The sequence below is a fragment of the Danio rerio genome, chromosome 13 (genome assembly GCF_052040795.2).
Source record: "Danio rerio strain M-AB ecotype USA chromosome 13, GRCz13ab, whole genome shotgun sequence".
NCBI lineage: Eukaryota > Metazoa > Chordata > Actinopteri > Cypriniformes > Danionidae > Danio > Danio rerio.
The window spans coordinates 37,464,338-37,481,304 of record NC_141033.1 but is presented as its reverse complement, the minus strand read 5'-3'; the positions used below and the strand labels follow the sequence as shown (position 1 = coordinate 37,481,304).

The following is a 16,967-nucleotide window of genomic DNA, read 5'->3' as shown; positions in this document are numbered from 1 at the left end:
CACGAGCTGCAGTTGAAGGCTGAGCAAAGCTCGAGTCACCTGACATTAAGCAATTGGTGCGGGCAGCCGAAAACATTTGGATATGTTTGTAGAAAAGGTCTTTTGTACAATGAACTGATATTGTTAATAGGGATACAATCATTAGCCGATTTCACAATTAACCGTGCTTTAATTTATTACAGTTAATGAATCATAAAGGCTTCTCAATGCCGCATTTCTGTTGCATGGAACAAAACTGCTGCAACTAAACAAAGTTATGCTAACTGTGTGCTAGTTACAAGTTCAAAGCTTATACCGCGGCTAATACGCACACACATTGGATAACCTATAGCAGCAGGCTGTTCACATATTGCGTCTCCAATGGAGACGTGTGCATATTGGAGCAGTGTGCGCATGGCTCGCAAGCTGACAGACGTTCTCCCGCCCAAACAGGAATGATCTTACGCTGTAGTAGTGAGTTGTTCGTGGATTTTAGTGCAATGTACACAAAAGATATGTTAGACAAATTATTACAAATTATTAAAATGATTATGTATGTATGAATGCAGATGATAATAACAGTTCTTTTAAATTCTTAGCTAATATATAGCTTTTATTTATTTATTCATTGTTCTGTCATTTATTTTCATTGTTAAATGATCACTCTTTTAAATAAAAAACCTTTTCATTTACTTTTAAGTTCAAAGAGAGAAGTGGACTACTGTTTTTTTTATCAATATTTTGTGCAGTATTTGGTTACTGAGCAGCAATAAACAACACTTTAAAATATAAGCAGTTTTCTTGTGATTTTCTAAACTAGTAGTGGTTTAAATTTAATAAATGCATAATAATGGTGATAACTGTAAAACCATGATTATTCTTCACACTATAATCGTACAACCAAAATCTATAACCGTTGCATCCCTAACTGTTACGCATTTTAAAACTCAACATATGAATATGTCTGAATGTAGAAGAAGCCTACTTAAACAATACACTAATTTTGTGCCTCAAAATACAACATTTGGATTTGCTTGTAAAAAAGCCACATTTTACAAAGCAGTGATATATAGTTTTAAAATACAACATATTAACATTTTAATGTAAAAAAGCCAACGTGGATGTCTTAAGGAGTTAAAATACAGCATATGGGCTCTTATATTGCTGTTGTGTCGTCACTTATTGCTAGTCATATCTCTCCGGCCTTTCATTTGAGATGCTTTTCATGAATTGGTCACCATGACAAACTAATTGAATACACCTGGTTTAGAGCAGGGGTGCCCAAACTTTTTCTTGCGAAGGGCCAAAAACCAAACGTGATCGAGGCAAGTGGGGCAACGGTAAATATAGTTTCCATGGGTAATTTCCTAATTTATTTATTAATGTTTAAAATTGACTATAAAACATTGCTTTATATTAACTAATTAAGTATTTTATATTAATCAATACAGTTTTTTACATTTTATAATGAACTTATTACAGTTAAAACTATCTAATTTATAATAGGATTACACTAGTTTTTGCCTTTATTTGCTCGCCGATATCTTCTGCATAGTTCTCCAACCGTCGAGTTACATTCATTCATTCATTCATTCATTTTCTTGTCGGCTTAGTCCCTTTATTAATCCGGGGTCGCTACAGCGGAATGAACCGCCAACTTATCCAGCACGTTTTTAGGCAGCGGATGCCCTTCCAGCCGCAACCCATCTCTGGGAAACATACACACATACACACGCACACACACACTACGGACAATTTAGCCTACCCAATTTACCTGGACCGCATGTCTTTGGACTGTAGGGGAAACCGGAGCACCGGAGGAAACCCATGCGAACACAAGGAGAACATGCAAACTTCACACAGAAACGCCAACTAAGCCGAGATTCGAACCAACGACCCAGCAACCTTCTTGCTGTGAGGCGACAGCACTACCTACTGCGCCACTGCTTCGCCCGTCGAGATACAGTTTTTACGTTTTAAAAAAATCTGATTTATTTACTACAATTAATTGAAACAACAAAACAGACGAAAAAAAGGTGATGACGATCTCTGAACTCTGTGTTAAAGGCATTCGCCCCAACTCTCTCAATCATTCTCACTATTCTCTCAGATGGGATGGTGGGCCATATCAAAGGTTACTATGGGCCCTACTTTGGCCCGCAGGCCCTATTTTGGTCTTCTCTGGTTTAGAGCAACTATGTTAGGGTCACCACACTAATGAAAATCCAGAAAATGTGAGTTAGTGATTTCAAATCTTAAAAATCTTTTTTATGCTACTATATATATATATATATATATATATATATATATATATATATATATATATTGTAGCATAAAAAATATTATGCTTAAATATTATATATATATATATATATATATATATATATATATATATATATATATATATATATATATATATATATATATAATTGGGGGAAAATAAACAGGGGAGCTAATAATTCTGACTTCAACTGTATATATTCAGTTAAAAATGTCTCTTTCTTAGTGCAGACTATCTATAGCAACTTTAAAACTGCCCACTGGTTAATCAAACAGCCTCCATGGAACCTAGTTGTGGTGAAAAGATGACGGTGTAGAGATTAGTACTCTTCGCTTGGAGTACTTTGACAGACGTTCTGGGAACTGGTTATTCTGGTTTATTGCATTTGTGACATTTTTTAGCTGCTGGATGACTGTTGCTACCTGTTCTGACATCAGAAAGGCTGTAAAACATCACGAGAGAACAGCTGGGTCAAGTGTGCACGACTGATTATCTCACTTTTTTCCTCTCCTCCTTTCACATATACAGTTAATGTGCGTGTAATGATATGATTGCTTCATCTGACATTTGATCACAGTAAAGTAGGTCATCTGAGATCTTGTATCTGCGGTCCAACGCAGTCACTACTGTGGTGAATCTAAGCCAAATACTGCATCATATCAGAAGCAGACACAAAGAGAACATGTGATCTTGAGTCACGGGGGTATATGTGTAAAGTCCTTTTCGAATCATTTATTATTCATTTGAGGGATTCATTTATTTTTCTGCCTCTCTCAGAGCTTGTCTTTGCATTTGGAGATATTTCTGCAGGCCCTCTGTAAAATGAGCAATAACAAGTAACCCCATGACTCCTTATTAAGATGCAGTTCCTACAGTAATTAGATGCATGTATGTGCTTATGGGATAGGAATTTATTAAAGAATTTTTCGGGCTTCACTGTATATATGTTTATATACACTCACCGGCCACTTTGTGTTTGTGCTTCTTCATCTAACTAAATTGGCAAAAGAGCAATTAGATACATATTAATTATAATCATTATATAAGTGTTTCAAATTCTATATTATGCATCACTGACAAATGCTTAAAACCTAGTGGTTTGTCTTATACTGTATATACTTGAATATACACTCACCGGCCACTTTATTAGGTACACCTGTCCAACTGCTCATTAATGCAAACTTCTAATCAGCCAATCACAATGACAGCAGCTCAATGCATTTAGGCATGTAGACATGGTCAAAGCGATCTGCTGCAGTTAAACAGAGCATCAGAATGGGGAAAAAAGGTGATTTAAGTGGTTTTGAATGTGGCATGGTGCCAGACGGGCTGGTCTGAGTATTTCAGAAACTGCTGATCTACAGAGATTTTCACTCACAACGATTTTTAGGGTTTTCAGAGAATGGTCTGAAAAAGAGAAAGTATCCAGTGAGCAGCAGTTCTGTGGGTACAAATGTCTTGTTGATGCCAGAGGTCAGAGGAGAATGGCCAGACTGGTTCAAGCTGACAGAAAGGCAACAGTAACTAAAATAGCCACTCGTTACAACCGAGGTATGCAGAAGAGCATCTCTGAATGCACAACACGTCGAACCTTGAGGTGGATAGACCACACCTGGTGCCACTCCTAAAGGCTACTGAGGCTACAATTAGCACAGACTCACCAAAACTGGACAATAGAAAATTGCAAAAGTGTTGCCTGGTCCCATGAGTTCGGATGGTAGGGTCAGAATTTGGCATCAACAACATGAAAGCATGAATCCATCCTGCATTGTATTAACAGTTCAGGCTGGTGGAGGTGGTGTTATGGTGTGGGTGATATTTTCTTGGCACACTTGGGGCCAATTAGTACCAATTGAGCATCCTGTCAATGCCACAGCCAACCTGAGCATTGAAGAAGAAACCGAAATCTTCAGCGCTTGCGACGCGAATAGCATAAACTCCCTGAAATAGTAAACAAAAATACAAAATGCGGCACTCACCCACTAACCTAGTTTTTCTGAACAGTAAAGATGTATGTCGCACGACTTAGTAACCTATTCCCTTTTCCCCAAAAAGGACTGATAAACTCTTTAACCAAACTGACTTATTTTACTTTGGTGTAATTATTGAGAGACACGGAACAAAATATACAGAATAAGCGAGCGAACACAAACCAACACACACACAGCACTCTGTAAAACAAGACGTGCCGGTCAAATTTAAAGCCCGCGGAACGAAGGTCAATTGGTCCACGAGGAAACCCTAATGAGGAGTGACAGGCTCGGGATCCGATCACCAGGTACCTGGTAGAGAGAAAATAGAGGAACAAAAGGTGATAGGGCGAGACAAAAAACAAATGGTAGACAAGTAGAGGGAGAGCGAGAACGAAGGGAGACGAGCAAAAACAGAGAGGGAGAAAGCACAAAAATACAAACTCCCACGGACCGTAACACTAACCATGTCCATCGCTTTATGACCACAGTGTACTCATCTTCTGATGGCTACTTCCACCAGGATAACGTGCCATGTCATAAAACATGAATCGAAAATGGCCTCCACAGTCACCATATCTCAATTCAATAGAGCACCTTTGAGATGTGGTGGATGGATGTGCAGCTGACTAATCTGCAGCAACTGTTTGATGCTATCATGTCAACATGGTTCAAAATCTCTGAGGAATGTTTCCAGTACCTTGTTGAACCTATGCCACGAAGGATTAAGACAGTTCTGAAGGCAAAAGGGGGTCCAACTCGGTAATAGTAACATGTACCTAATAATAATTTTCTTCAAATTAAAAATATGAAGTACATATTATTAAAAAGTAAATATACTTTAAATAGGATAAAATAAGTATAAAATAAATACGTTTCTAAGGCTAATTTTGAAATGAGTAAATTTTATTTCTTAAATGAAAATATTCATGAATCCTGTATTTACAGTATATTGGAACAGGATTCAAAGTTATAACTACTACCTAAATTTGCACAGTAGAGTGTTATTGCATCTCCCAGGTTATTTTAGGTTACTATTTTACAGATAAGCTGCGGGATGTTGAGTAATGGTATTTTAACTATAACTTTTCGGCTACAGCTCAGTTTTGTTCCAACTGCAAGATCAATAAGCTCTGTGTTTGTTTTGGTGACAAGTTTTAAGACTTCTGCATCAATCATTTACAGAAATTCTGCCAGTAGGAGTGTCCCTGTATCTTTAGTATTCATTATAGTGTGTGTGTGTGTGTGTGTGTGTGTGTGTGTGTGTGTGTGTGTGTGTGTGTGTGTGTGTGTGTGTGTGTTTACAGTCACAATGGACCATTCAAACGTAAGAGATTATAGGTTTAACATTAGGTTACAGTTGTCAAACATTTATATCACAAAAGCGCGCGGTATTTATGGAGGATGGAGGAGGCAACAACAATGGGCCATTTAGGTGTCACATTTACTTTTACAAGAGCTAAATGTTTTACCATTTTGATGTAGTAATTGTACAACCAGTGGGTGGCAAATGCTGTTTGCTACATTAGTTTCCTCAGCAAAAGTTGTCTTCCTCCAGAGGGTACTTGAGCAGCTCATAAAGCAGAATTTTTCACTGAGCTGCATTCAAATTTCTGATTGAGACTTTTTTTTTGTCTTTATTGGACAAAAAATAAAAAAACTAGATGAGTTTGTTGGGAACATGGGGTAAACTTTAATGTTGCCTTGAGAAAGCCTTGCATGAATGCTTGAAAAAGCTTTGTAAGATTTAAACTTTGTTTGAAGGGGAGAGAAAAAAGCTAAGGTTTGCTAAGGTTTTCTAAGGTGGCTGCTATGGTGTTTTGTGTGGTTTCTTAAGGTTAACACATTTTTTTTCTTAAGGTTTTCTTGCTGCTAATCACAATACGAGCAGTAGATTGTTAGTATATTTTTACCATGGATTATTTTGTTGCTAGCAAGTTTTAGAACATGTCTAACACGTTGCTAGCAATTTTCTAACATAGTTAAAGTAGTAGCATACCACGTCTCAAACTAATTAATTAATCATTCATTTATAAGGATGTCACAGTAACATTTCAGGGTTTGTCTGATATGTTTTATGATAGGATTTATGAGATCTGTGACCACTGATGGACAGTTTACAATGTCAATGACTCTTACTGACTGCTGTTACGGTCATATTGACAATCTTTTGTCCTTAAATTGACAGTTGGACAGATATCAATCAGATTTTAGGTCAGACGGATTTAAATTTTGAGGGATGTAAACAAAAGCAATGCTCCCAACGCATTTCTTGTTTTACATTTTCAATTTCTATGGCTTCTGAGAATACAAACAAGAGCCACATATGTCATGATAGCTGTTTTAACATTAAGTGATGATTAAATTGCTGCTTCTTACAGTCATGAAATAGTTTAATAACAAGCAGGAAATGTTCATGGGCTAAGGACATGACCGCATTGAAATGCTCTATAGTTAAAATTGTGGCAAGATTTTTGGCTAATGTTGTATCTTACCTGGATGCTATTTTTGGCCTGTTTTCAAGAGTGGTAAGGTTTGGTACAAAACAATAGGGTATGCATTTATATCTGTTTTCCAGTCAATTTTGCTTAAAAAGCTACCTATACGATACCACTTTATTGCCACCCTTTGGGTACATAGCACAACAGAACTGTAGCTAGAGCTAGATTCACAGCTGAAAGCTATTGGTTTACAGAATATCGTCAAAACATAGAAAGCCCCATTTTTAAACATGACATGACACCTTCATAATACAGTGATACAGTGACGACACACAGCAATGAACTACGGTCAACCTGAACTCAAACAAGCCTGGTCATCTTCTTGTGACAACAACCACATTCCAAGATTCTTAAGAGCATGAGCAGAGTCTGCTGTATGTCCTCGTGTTGTTAATGAAGACATCTAAAAATGCATTGAAAGGACGAGTGGAGCCGCTTTCTCTCTATATTTGTGTGTGCTTGCCGCACGTCTATATATGAAATAATGAACTTGAGTTCACAAAAGACATGATATGTATATATGTATGTGTATATATATATGTATATATGTATGTGTGTGTGTGTGTATATATATATATATATATATATATATATATATATATATATATATATATATATATATATATATATATATATATATATATATATATATATATATCTTTATTCTTTGAGTGAGAATCACATCAATCGTAACTTTGTGTCATACTCCATGCCTACCAAAAGAATACCGTTGGCAAGGGAAACAAGCCTGATTAGGGTGAACCACACTGTCTTTAACTAAATTGTAATGCTCAGTGGAAATAAGACATTTGATTACATTTGCCCCTTTCCTGCTCTTTAAAGAGTAGGGATGTAAAGAAAGTCTTTCTGTTTGGGGGTGTAAATGGGGTGTTTAGTCCATGTACTGTGACTGTGTTTTGGACTGTGGGGGTTTTGTTCTAAAAATAAAAAGTAGTTTGATCCAATAAAAGTTTAGCTACCCATGCCTCTGACCTATCTGCTGTACCATTGTGCATTGTCTACTGTATATGTTTATCACTACACCACTAGAATTTCAATAGCCTTTATTGATCTATAGGCTAATGCAGAAAGCACAAGACCTCGTTTCCTTTTTAGAGTAAAGGTGTCTGTGGATTTTACTGACAGAAGTGAATAGTTAACCCTTGTGTTAACTTTTGAACTTTTTTTTTTTTTACCATAGCCACCTCATGTGCAGAGAATCATGCTTTTTTACACAATGACTCATCAGTTTTTAGCAATTCTTTGAGCTCACAATTTTTATTTTGAGTATACCCAAATATAAACTGTTTATTTTGGTGTTTCTGCTCTGTAAAACCCAAAATGTTATGGGAACTCAAATCATTCGAGCAAAACAATTGCAACAAGCAATTTAAGTTCAGAAACGAATCCTAATGAGTACTGTGAACTTAATTAATTTGAGTAAATGAAGCAATTTGAGCACAGTAAAACCTGTTAAATGAGGAGAACTTAAACCAACTGAGTTCTGTAAAACCCAATAAGTTAAGGCAACTGAAAGCGTTTGAGGATACCGATTGCAACAAACCATCAGGTAAAAAACTAATCAATATGAGTAACTTACTCCATCTAAGTTGAAGTAATGAGGTATTTAATTACCTTCAACGCGGAGTTCAAAACATTTTTTAAATAAGTAGAATTAACTTTCAGTCAATTTTGAGTTAACCACTCATTTCATTTGAAAAAGTTGACTGTTGTGTTTTATTATGTGTTTAACAAATTGCTTAATTTTAATCTGGCCCACAGACAATGTGTAAACTAAAAAAACGACAAATTGGTGAAAACTTTAGCATGTTTGCAAGGTTACCGTGATGGTTTTCTTGTGTAACGTGATTAAAATGGTAAGAATTAGCAAGTTCGTAGCATGAGTTGGCATTTTCCTATGGTGTTTCTAATATTATTAATATTTTAAGCATGTTATTGGCATGTTTCTTACATAAAATAACATGATGCTACCACAAACTAGCCTGTTGATAGCATGGTTCTAGCATGAGTAATCATGTGCAAAGAATTATAAGTTGCTAGCATTATTTAACAAGTAATCAACATGATTTTTAACTTTTATAGTCAATATCAGCCATTTAGTTTGGTCATAATAATGTTGATCGAGTTTACACTATTCACACATCCTCAAAGGGTTCCAAACCTGTTTGAGTGTTTGAACACAAGAGAAGATATTTTGAAGAAATTTGAAAACCCGTAGCCATCAATATCTGTCAAATACTTTGTAAGTCAATAGTTATGTTTCCAACATTTTTCAAAATAACTTCATTTATCTGCATTAGCACAAAGAAACTTTTAAAGGTTTTAAAGAAATAAAGGGTGTGCAAATGATGGCAAGTTAAAATTTTGGAGTGAACTATCCCTTTAATTTGTATTGGGCACTGAATATACATTTAACAGTTCTCAGTGCCATTGCCGATCATTTAAATCCAATCAGGTTAAGATGTTTAATATAGCTGGTTTATGCACATGTTCTCGTTATGTTTACCATGCCAGTAGGTGAATGAGATCTTTATGATCATCACTAATATCTCTCACTTCATTAGACTACAATCTGCCGGTTAGAAGTCAAGACCCTTATGGGTTTTCTCTGTATAGAGCGAGCTTCTTAGTTATCATGCTGAAGTGCAGTGAAGCCGGCTGGGCTGATTCAGGTTTAATCAAACACATCACGCTTCAGCTGCTGCTGTGAGAGGGAATGATCGGAGGTCCAGAGTGATCAATGGTGTTTTAGAGCACAAAGCTCTCTGTGGGAATCATGTAAAAGAAGAGGCGTTTTCTCACAGCCTAACACTGAGTTTTGTACATGCTCTATTGACTGTTTGAAATCTATTTAGCAAGATTTTTCTTGCTTAAGGTTATTAAATATTTCCTGCAGTCAAACCTTTATGATCTTTTGTCATTATGATGGGTAAAAAAGGGTTTGTGGGATCAGGAAATATTGTGAACCAGACATGCCTATTCAGATGGGTATATCTGTATGGCAGGGTAAACTTAAAAATATATATATTTCTATGGTATTTGCATTAAGCAAAGAATGTACATGGGTTAAATGTAGATTTGGATGAATCTTATTATATGTTTTAATGTATGAAAAGTTATTGGACAATGTATTTAATTCAAGACAATTTCATTTTAATTTAAAGAAACTCAATTGCTGTAATTTAAGTCTATTCTTTTGTTTTTCAAGCAGTTTGAATTGTGCAAGAATCCTTATTCTTAAATATGAAACATTATATGATTCATCAAATAAATCTGTCTCCCTTGCATTCCAATTCAAATTCCAGTTGAGTAACATTATAGGTGTGTCCACAACAAAGGGAATTTTAACACGTGAATTTACAAGGATTTATATTTACCATGTCATTTCCCAAATATGTGGCTGGAAGGGCATCTGCTGCATAAAACATGTGCTGGTATAGTTGGTAGTTCATTACGCTGTGGCGACCCCTAATCAATAAGGGACTAAGCTGAAGGAAAATAAATGAATACATTTGTTTGGAGAACATAAATAAGAAATGTCAGCTTTTGTTTGATTGTTATGTTTTTGATCATCATAAAAATAAGGTTACTGATATTCTTTAACTATATTCTTCAAAAGAATTTATGATTTAATAAAGAAATTAACAATTAAATTCATAATAAAACTTGAAAATTAAAAGAAAAGTTTTGGTTAACTGCCTCATTTATGTTTACAAACGTTATAAACTAAATGTTCCAATAATGTTGTTTAGCTTTAATAAATTCTAAATTTAAGCACAATTTAACCAGGTCTTTGAAGGGGAAATGACATCATTCAGCCGTGACAATAAAACACTGAAGATGTTTATGGAACATATCTATAGATCAATCTATATTTAACCTATGAGGTCACCTTTTTATCAGACAGTATCAGATGTTTGTCTTAAGATTTACAGCATGGCAAATGTCATGTCTGCAGTTATGTCTTCCGTCTCTAAAGGCACCTTCTGAGTTATTAATACCCTTTCACCTTACATGTTCTGACAGATCTCATTTGTTTCCTTTTTGCTGGTGCTGTCTGGAAATGTGGAAGACAGGCATGAAATTCTGAAGTAATTTCCTCTAAAGTCAATTCTGGCCAGAAAATAATCTGTTCTGATGAATTTTTCAAACGTACATCTATGATTTCCTGTTAATGGTTGGTGTGGAAGGCAAAGATTTAGTCAAATATTTACCAGGTGTAGGGAGTATTTCCCCGCAAGCAATTTTACATTCATAGAGTAGAGAGAGGACTATTGTTGTTATTTTGTCCTATCAGAATGCTTCTAATGAACACTTCCTGTTTTTTTTTTATTTATTAATTTTTTATTATTATTATTATTATTTATTTTATTTATTTATTTTTTTTACAATTTTGAGAGTTGTGGCCCTGGATTTTATTATTTTAAAGGTCCCAGATATAGTGTAGATTTAGGATACAGTATAGATTTATTAAGTTGAACTGTTTTCAGATATCTACATAGTAGGTATATAGCTTAGTTCATAAATTCTCCAAAAATTGTTGTATGCTCCTGTATTACCTGAATATGTCATTAATATCAGAAGCTCGGGTTTGAAACAGTCGTGAATATTATTGAACTCTATTATTAAGTCCCTTTATTTTTGCTTTAGTTATCCTGCCTTTCCCGTTTCCAAAATAAGAGCCCCACATACATAATAAGTGTACTATAAGCTTAAATAGACCTAAAATATAAGGAGGAATACTATAATTGTAATCGCTTATTAGATAAAATTGTAGAAAATCATATGCTGTCTGGTGCATGCATATTAATGATCCCCCATACAATGTAACAGTCTGTGTTTTATTTATTTATTTTTCAATTGGCCTGATTTTCACTGTGATTTTACACTCTTGGGATTCACATGGGATCAAGGAAACAATAGTGTTTGATGCTCACAGTATGGCTATTTTCACGTACTGAACTCCTATTATTCAGCTATGCTTAGGTATATCTAGATTTACATTATATGGCATCTTTAGTGGCAGTTGTGTAGATGGATCGGTAGAGCACTGCTTTGTGGTATCTTAACAATCATGGGTTTAAGCTCAGAAAATGCCCATACTAGATATAGGTATGAATTTTGACTAGACTGTAAATAGTATCCCAATTGTGAGATTTGCTTTGTTAATGGTGAATCATTGTATTGTTGTATCAAAATCATCTCTAATTTGATTTCTGGTAAACGTTACATGTTGAGCTGCAATACTCATGTAGGTTCCAATTCTTTAGTCCTGTCACATTTCTTGTTCCCTTTTACTGTAAAATGAAACAAAAAGGAGAGTTGTTTTGATAAAACTACCATATATACATTTCTTTATCTCTTTATAGGTAACTTCAGCATTCATGAGGAACTGGAGCATCTCGTGGCTGACTTCTTGGGTGTGGAGTCTGCCATGGCGTTTGGAATGGGTTTCGCAACCAATTCCATGAACATTCCAGCTCTAGTCGGAAAGGTCAGCATTTAAAAGTTAATCCTCAATGGTGCCTCTTTACATCCGTCTTAAATCATTCAGTTTTATCTGTTGAAGTGAGCTCAGCAATGTGCTATTAATCTGTTATCTCTGGGTGTCTGCTATTAATTGCCACCATAAACAGTTTTTCACGCACCAGCGAATAAGCCAACGAACCAGCACATTAAACAAACCCTTGTTAAAAAATAATGTGCAATCTGACAGACGAGCATAGTTAGAAGTGACAACGTTTGTTTAGGGCGTCTCATTAGGGCTTGTTTATGCTGGGCTCAATGATGTGGTCGTCAAAACCAGCTCTGATGAGAAGACCTGAGGATCTGGAGGAGATTCGAAAGGGCTGAAGGACTGTCTTAAAGTGCCGGAAAAATGCTGCGGGGAATGATTTTACTCAAGGAACGTCTTTATGATGCTGCAGCCTTGAGGGATCTGTTAAGCAGAGGGTCCAACAAATTCTGCCTTCTGGTGGAGGTGTCAGGTCAAGGCCTCTCAAGGTGAAGAGGAGATGACAGTGTTGAATAAGACTATGCTCTGCAGCTATTGAGACTTTGTCATGCAGTTTATGTCAGAAGATTCAACATTAAGAAGACTAAGGCTGGGGGGTTGATCTCTGAAGGGGAAAGGCTCATTGATGGAATGCACTGTAAGATACATTAGAAGAAAATGTCTTCCAAATGCATACATCTACTGTAACTTAATTTAAGTCATTACTCAGGGTAGTGTTCCCAGAAGTCCTTGCAGACATTGTATTTTTTAAGACAAATCATAAGAATAGTCTTTTGATTCTCTTCTCTTTACATGGTTTAAAAGTCAATGGAATACTTAAAAGTAGGGTGGCACGGTGGTTGGCATTATCGCCTTACAGCAAGAAGGTCGCTGGTTTGAGTCCAATCGGCATTTCTTTGTGGTGTTTGCATGTTGTCCCAGTGTTTGCATGGGCAGGGGTGGATTTAACTAATAAGCAGGTAAGGGTTGAAGCTGGAAGGGCATATGCTGAAATAGTTGGCGGTTCACTCCGCTGTGTCGATACTAAGCCGAAGGAAAATGAAAGAAAACTTAAAAGTTAGCTTGAGGAAGCCTAAAATAGTTTGAAATTAAAGGTAATGGATCACAATTTATACTGTTAGCATGTATTACATATTGCAGGCAGTGTTTTTCTAGCATTATTTAGCATGCTGCTAGCATAGGGCTGGGCGATTTGGCCTAAAATCAAAATCTCGGTTAATTAAATTAATTTGAACTCTATTACGATTAATGAAGGATTATTTGTTTTATTTATTTTTATTTGTTTGCCCTCACACTTTTGTGAAGTAAATGTGCTCACAAATTACTAGTGAGAAATTTTTGAATGAAGAGTGCATTATTTGATTTTAAAATAATTAAAAAAACAAAGATATTTACATTAGATGTCACCTACACTATTTTTTTCTATTGGAAGGAATGCGTCAATAGAGCCACCATTTTAGGACAGGGTAGCGCTCCTTTGAAATTAATGTGAGACCAATGTGCATTGGAGGACTGGCCATCAAGAGCCAATGACACATACAGTGCATACAGAAAGTATTCATAGCGCTTTACTTTTTCCACATTTTTTTATGTTGCAGTCTTATTCCAAAATTGATTAAATTCATTTATTTCCTTAATATTCTTCACACAATAGCCTATAATGACAATGTAAAAAAAGATTTTTTGAAATTGTTGCAAATTTATTAAAAAATAAAAAAACCTGAAAAATTACACGTACATCAGTATTCAAAGCCTTTGCTCAATACTGTTGATGCACCTCTGGGAGCAATTACAGCCTCAAGTCTTTTTGAATTTGATGCCACAAGCTTGGCACACCTGTTTTTGGAAATTTTTGCCCATTCCTATGTGCAGTACCTCTCAAACTCTATCAGGTTGGATGGGAAGCGGCAGTGTACATCCATTTTTAGATCTCTCCAGAAATGTTCAATAGGATTTAGTTCTGGGCTCTGGCTGGGTCACTCAAGGGCATTTACCGAGTTGTTTTGAAGCCACTCCCTTATATATTTTTGTAGTGTGCTTTGGGTCGTTGTGCTGCTGGAAGATGGTCATGCTTAGCTTGTGCTTTGACATGCACTGTCAACCCTGTGACCTTTTATATAGACAGGTGTATGCCTTTTCAAATCATCTCAAAAACGTAAAATCTTACCTATGAAATGGTCAGTCTTTGTGCTTTGTTTTCTTTGTTTGCTCGTTACCACATTTTCACATTGCCTTTGCGGTTGACTAGTGCAATTAAATGACATTTGTCCTGGAAGCACTGTACAAATGTGGCGGCACTATTGACGCATGCTCATGGTCTGTATGTGATATATATATATATATATATATATATATATATATATATATATATATATATATATATATATATATATATATATATATATATATATGGAAGGAAACACACACTATCCACTACCAATGATTATTTATTGAACAGCAATGTTTAACAACTGAAATTAAAGCACACGTTACCTAAATAACTTGCTTTTTTTTTTTTTTTTCAATGTTTTTTATATTACAATTTTTCTTCTAAATAAAATAACTCTTGTACATCCTGTTAATAATATTTGAAACTCTGCATTTCCTCCATTTTCTCTAAACAAATATGTTAATGTTCCAACATTAGGCTCATTCAAATCAAGACCTAAACCACACCTGTTTAGCTGTGCCTTTACTGAATGAGCACTGTGCTACGTCCGACAGATCACACTATTGTTTTTTTATTTTATTAATAATACCCGTTTTAACACATTTTAATCACTTTTATTATTTGTTTTTATTTTCTTATACTTGTCTTTTTTATTCTTATTTATGTAAAGCACTTTGAATCGTCACTGTGTATGAAATGTGCTATATAAATAAACCTGCCTTGCCTTGCCAATGTAAATAATAATTTGAATGTAATGGAAAATATGCCGTCTCAAGGCATCTCTGGTGCAGTTTACAATCATCATCAATGTTGTGCAAAATAAGGCTCAAGAATAGATCCATCGTACTTGACCAGAGATCAGATGTGGCTGTAGAGTGGCCACGGAAGTATAAACCTGCCTCAGCCTAACAGAGTGAGGTCTCGTGACTCCACATGGTAGGAAAAGTAATTGAAAAATGTGTCCTGGAAATATTTGATCGGTATAGGTTCTAAATGTCGATTACTTTTCGATGAATCACCCAGCCCTATGCTAGCATTTAGCATTTTTTACAATACAGTTACCGCAATTCTAGTATTATTCATTACACTGTTAACATTTCCGTACATTGCAAGCATATATCCAGCATGGATAGCACACACTGCTGATGATGTGGCTTATTATTTGCATGATTTAGCACATTAACATGTTTCTAGCATGGGTTAACATTGATATTGCATTTTAGTATATTGTTAGTATTATTTAACATAGTTACAAATATAGCATATCTAAAACAGAATTTAATACACTTCTGCCTTTATATAAGATGTTAGCATGTTCTAGCACATTGTTAGCATGTTTTATTACATTTTAGTGGTGGTGTAACGGATCACGATTCTCACACTTTGGATCATGTTTTGTTTTTTTTAGTCATGGATTGGACCATTTTTCAGATCAGCCAAAAAGGGGAAGAGACAAAAGTACTTTGCTTTGCATTTATTACAAAAACAGTACAGCAAGACACTTTTGGTGTTAACAAACAGAACTTAGAACCTGTCATTTTATTTAAAATGAAATGAAGAAATAATCAGCTGAATAAAAATAAATGGTAAAATATTCAGTACTGTCAACAATTCACTGTTGCTACTACTGCTGCTGATAATGCTAAATGTAGAAATCTAACATAATTTGTACAACCATATTTATTTTTAGTCTCATTTTCAATAAATGATTCAATTATTCACTCAAACCAAATGTTTCATTGCTAGATGGGTTATTTTTCGAAGAATTATTCAGTGGCATATTTTTGATGGCTGGTTGTCTTCATCTATTGGTTAAATAATGTAGTTGCTGCCTACAACTTTCATTTTGGAGCGTCATTAAATGCATAAGTTGGTGAATTTAATCTTTACCATAAACATCACTGGTTTTATCTAAACTATAAACTGTTATCCCAGTACTTCTGTGTTAATTGAATGTTTGTAACTTCATAACTAACTTAAAGGATTAAAGACTCATTCTCTTTCTTGATTTTTGCATTTTTAAAACATGGATCCGACTGCAGTGATTCAAAGGATTAATAAAAGAATTTGGACCACAATCATGTATAATTTATGTTGTGTGGGTGTTGAGATCCTGAACTTTTAATGATTAATCTCACAGCTTACACTGAATGCATTGATGCAGGCTAAACAGGTAGTAACAGAAACCACCTTTAATGAAACCCACCACATCCCGAATAACCTTCCACAACTTCTTCCGCCATCATTATATTACACAGGAATGCCTAAATGCTTTCATCCATGTGATTTGAATGACGTGAGAAGCAATCTCTCTGTGATCGTTACAAATTTAGGATTAGTCAACCAGTAAAAAAGAAATTATTAATCCGCAGGCCATGTGTGTTTTGAACCGTACGAATCACGAATCAACTGTGATCTGTTACACCCCTAATATTTAGCTTGTGCTAGAATGATAAGGTGATGAAGTGGATCTGGAACCAGACTGATCAATCCCTAGCTGTGACTGGATTGAACTTGTGGTTAATTAAAT

The 16,967-nt window shown here is 35.2% G+C and overlaps 2 protein-coding genes across 14 annotated transcripts in view; one reads left to right on the top strand and one right to left on the bottom strand.

The window, feature by feature from the left end:
- The window catches only part of LOC141377032 (uncharacterized), a 316,142-nt gene that overhangs the window by 213,067 nt on the left and 86,108 nt on the right, over nt 1–16,967 (bottom strand). The window lies entirely within an intron of this gene.
- The window catches only part of sptlc3 (serine palmitoyltransferase, long chain base subunit 3), a 60,370-nt gene that overhangs the window by 4,921 nt on the left and 38,482 nt on the right, over nt 1–16,967 (top strand). For all 5 annotated transcript variants that reach the window (XR_015505090.2, XR_015505089.2, XM_087277801.1 and 2 more), the window contains exon 5: nt 12,122–12,246. Coding sequence is in view for 3 of the 5 variants with exons in the window: in XM_087277801.1 (XP_087133927.1) it covers nt 12,122–12,246 (125 nt within the window). In the remaining 2 variants the exon portion in view is untranslated. The remainder of the gene's footprint in view (nt 1–12,121; nt 12,247–16,967) is intronic.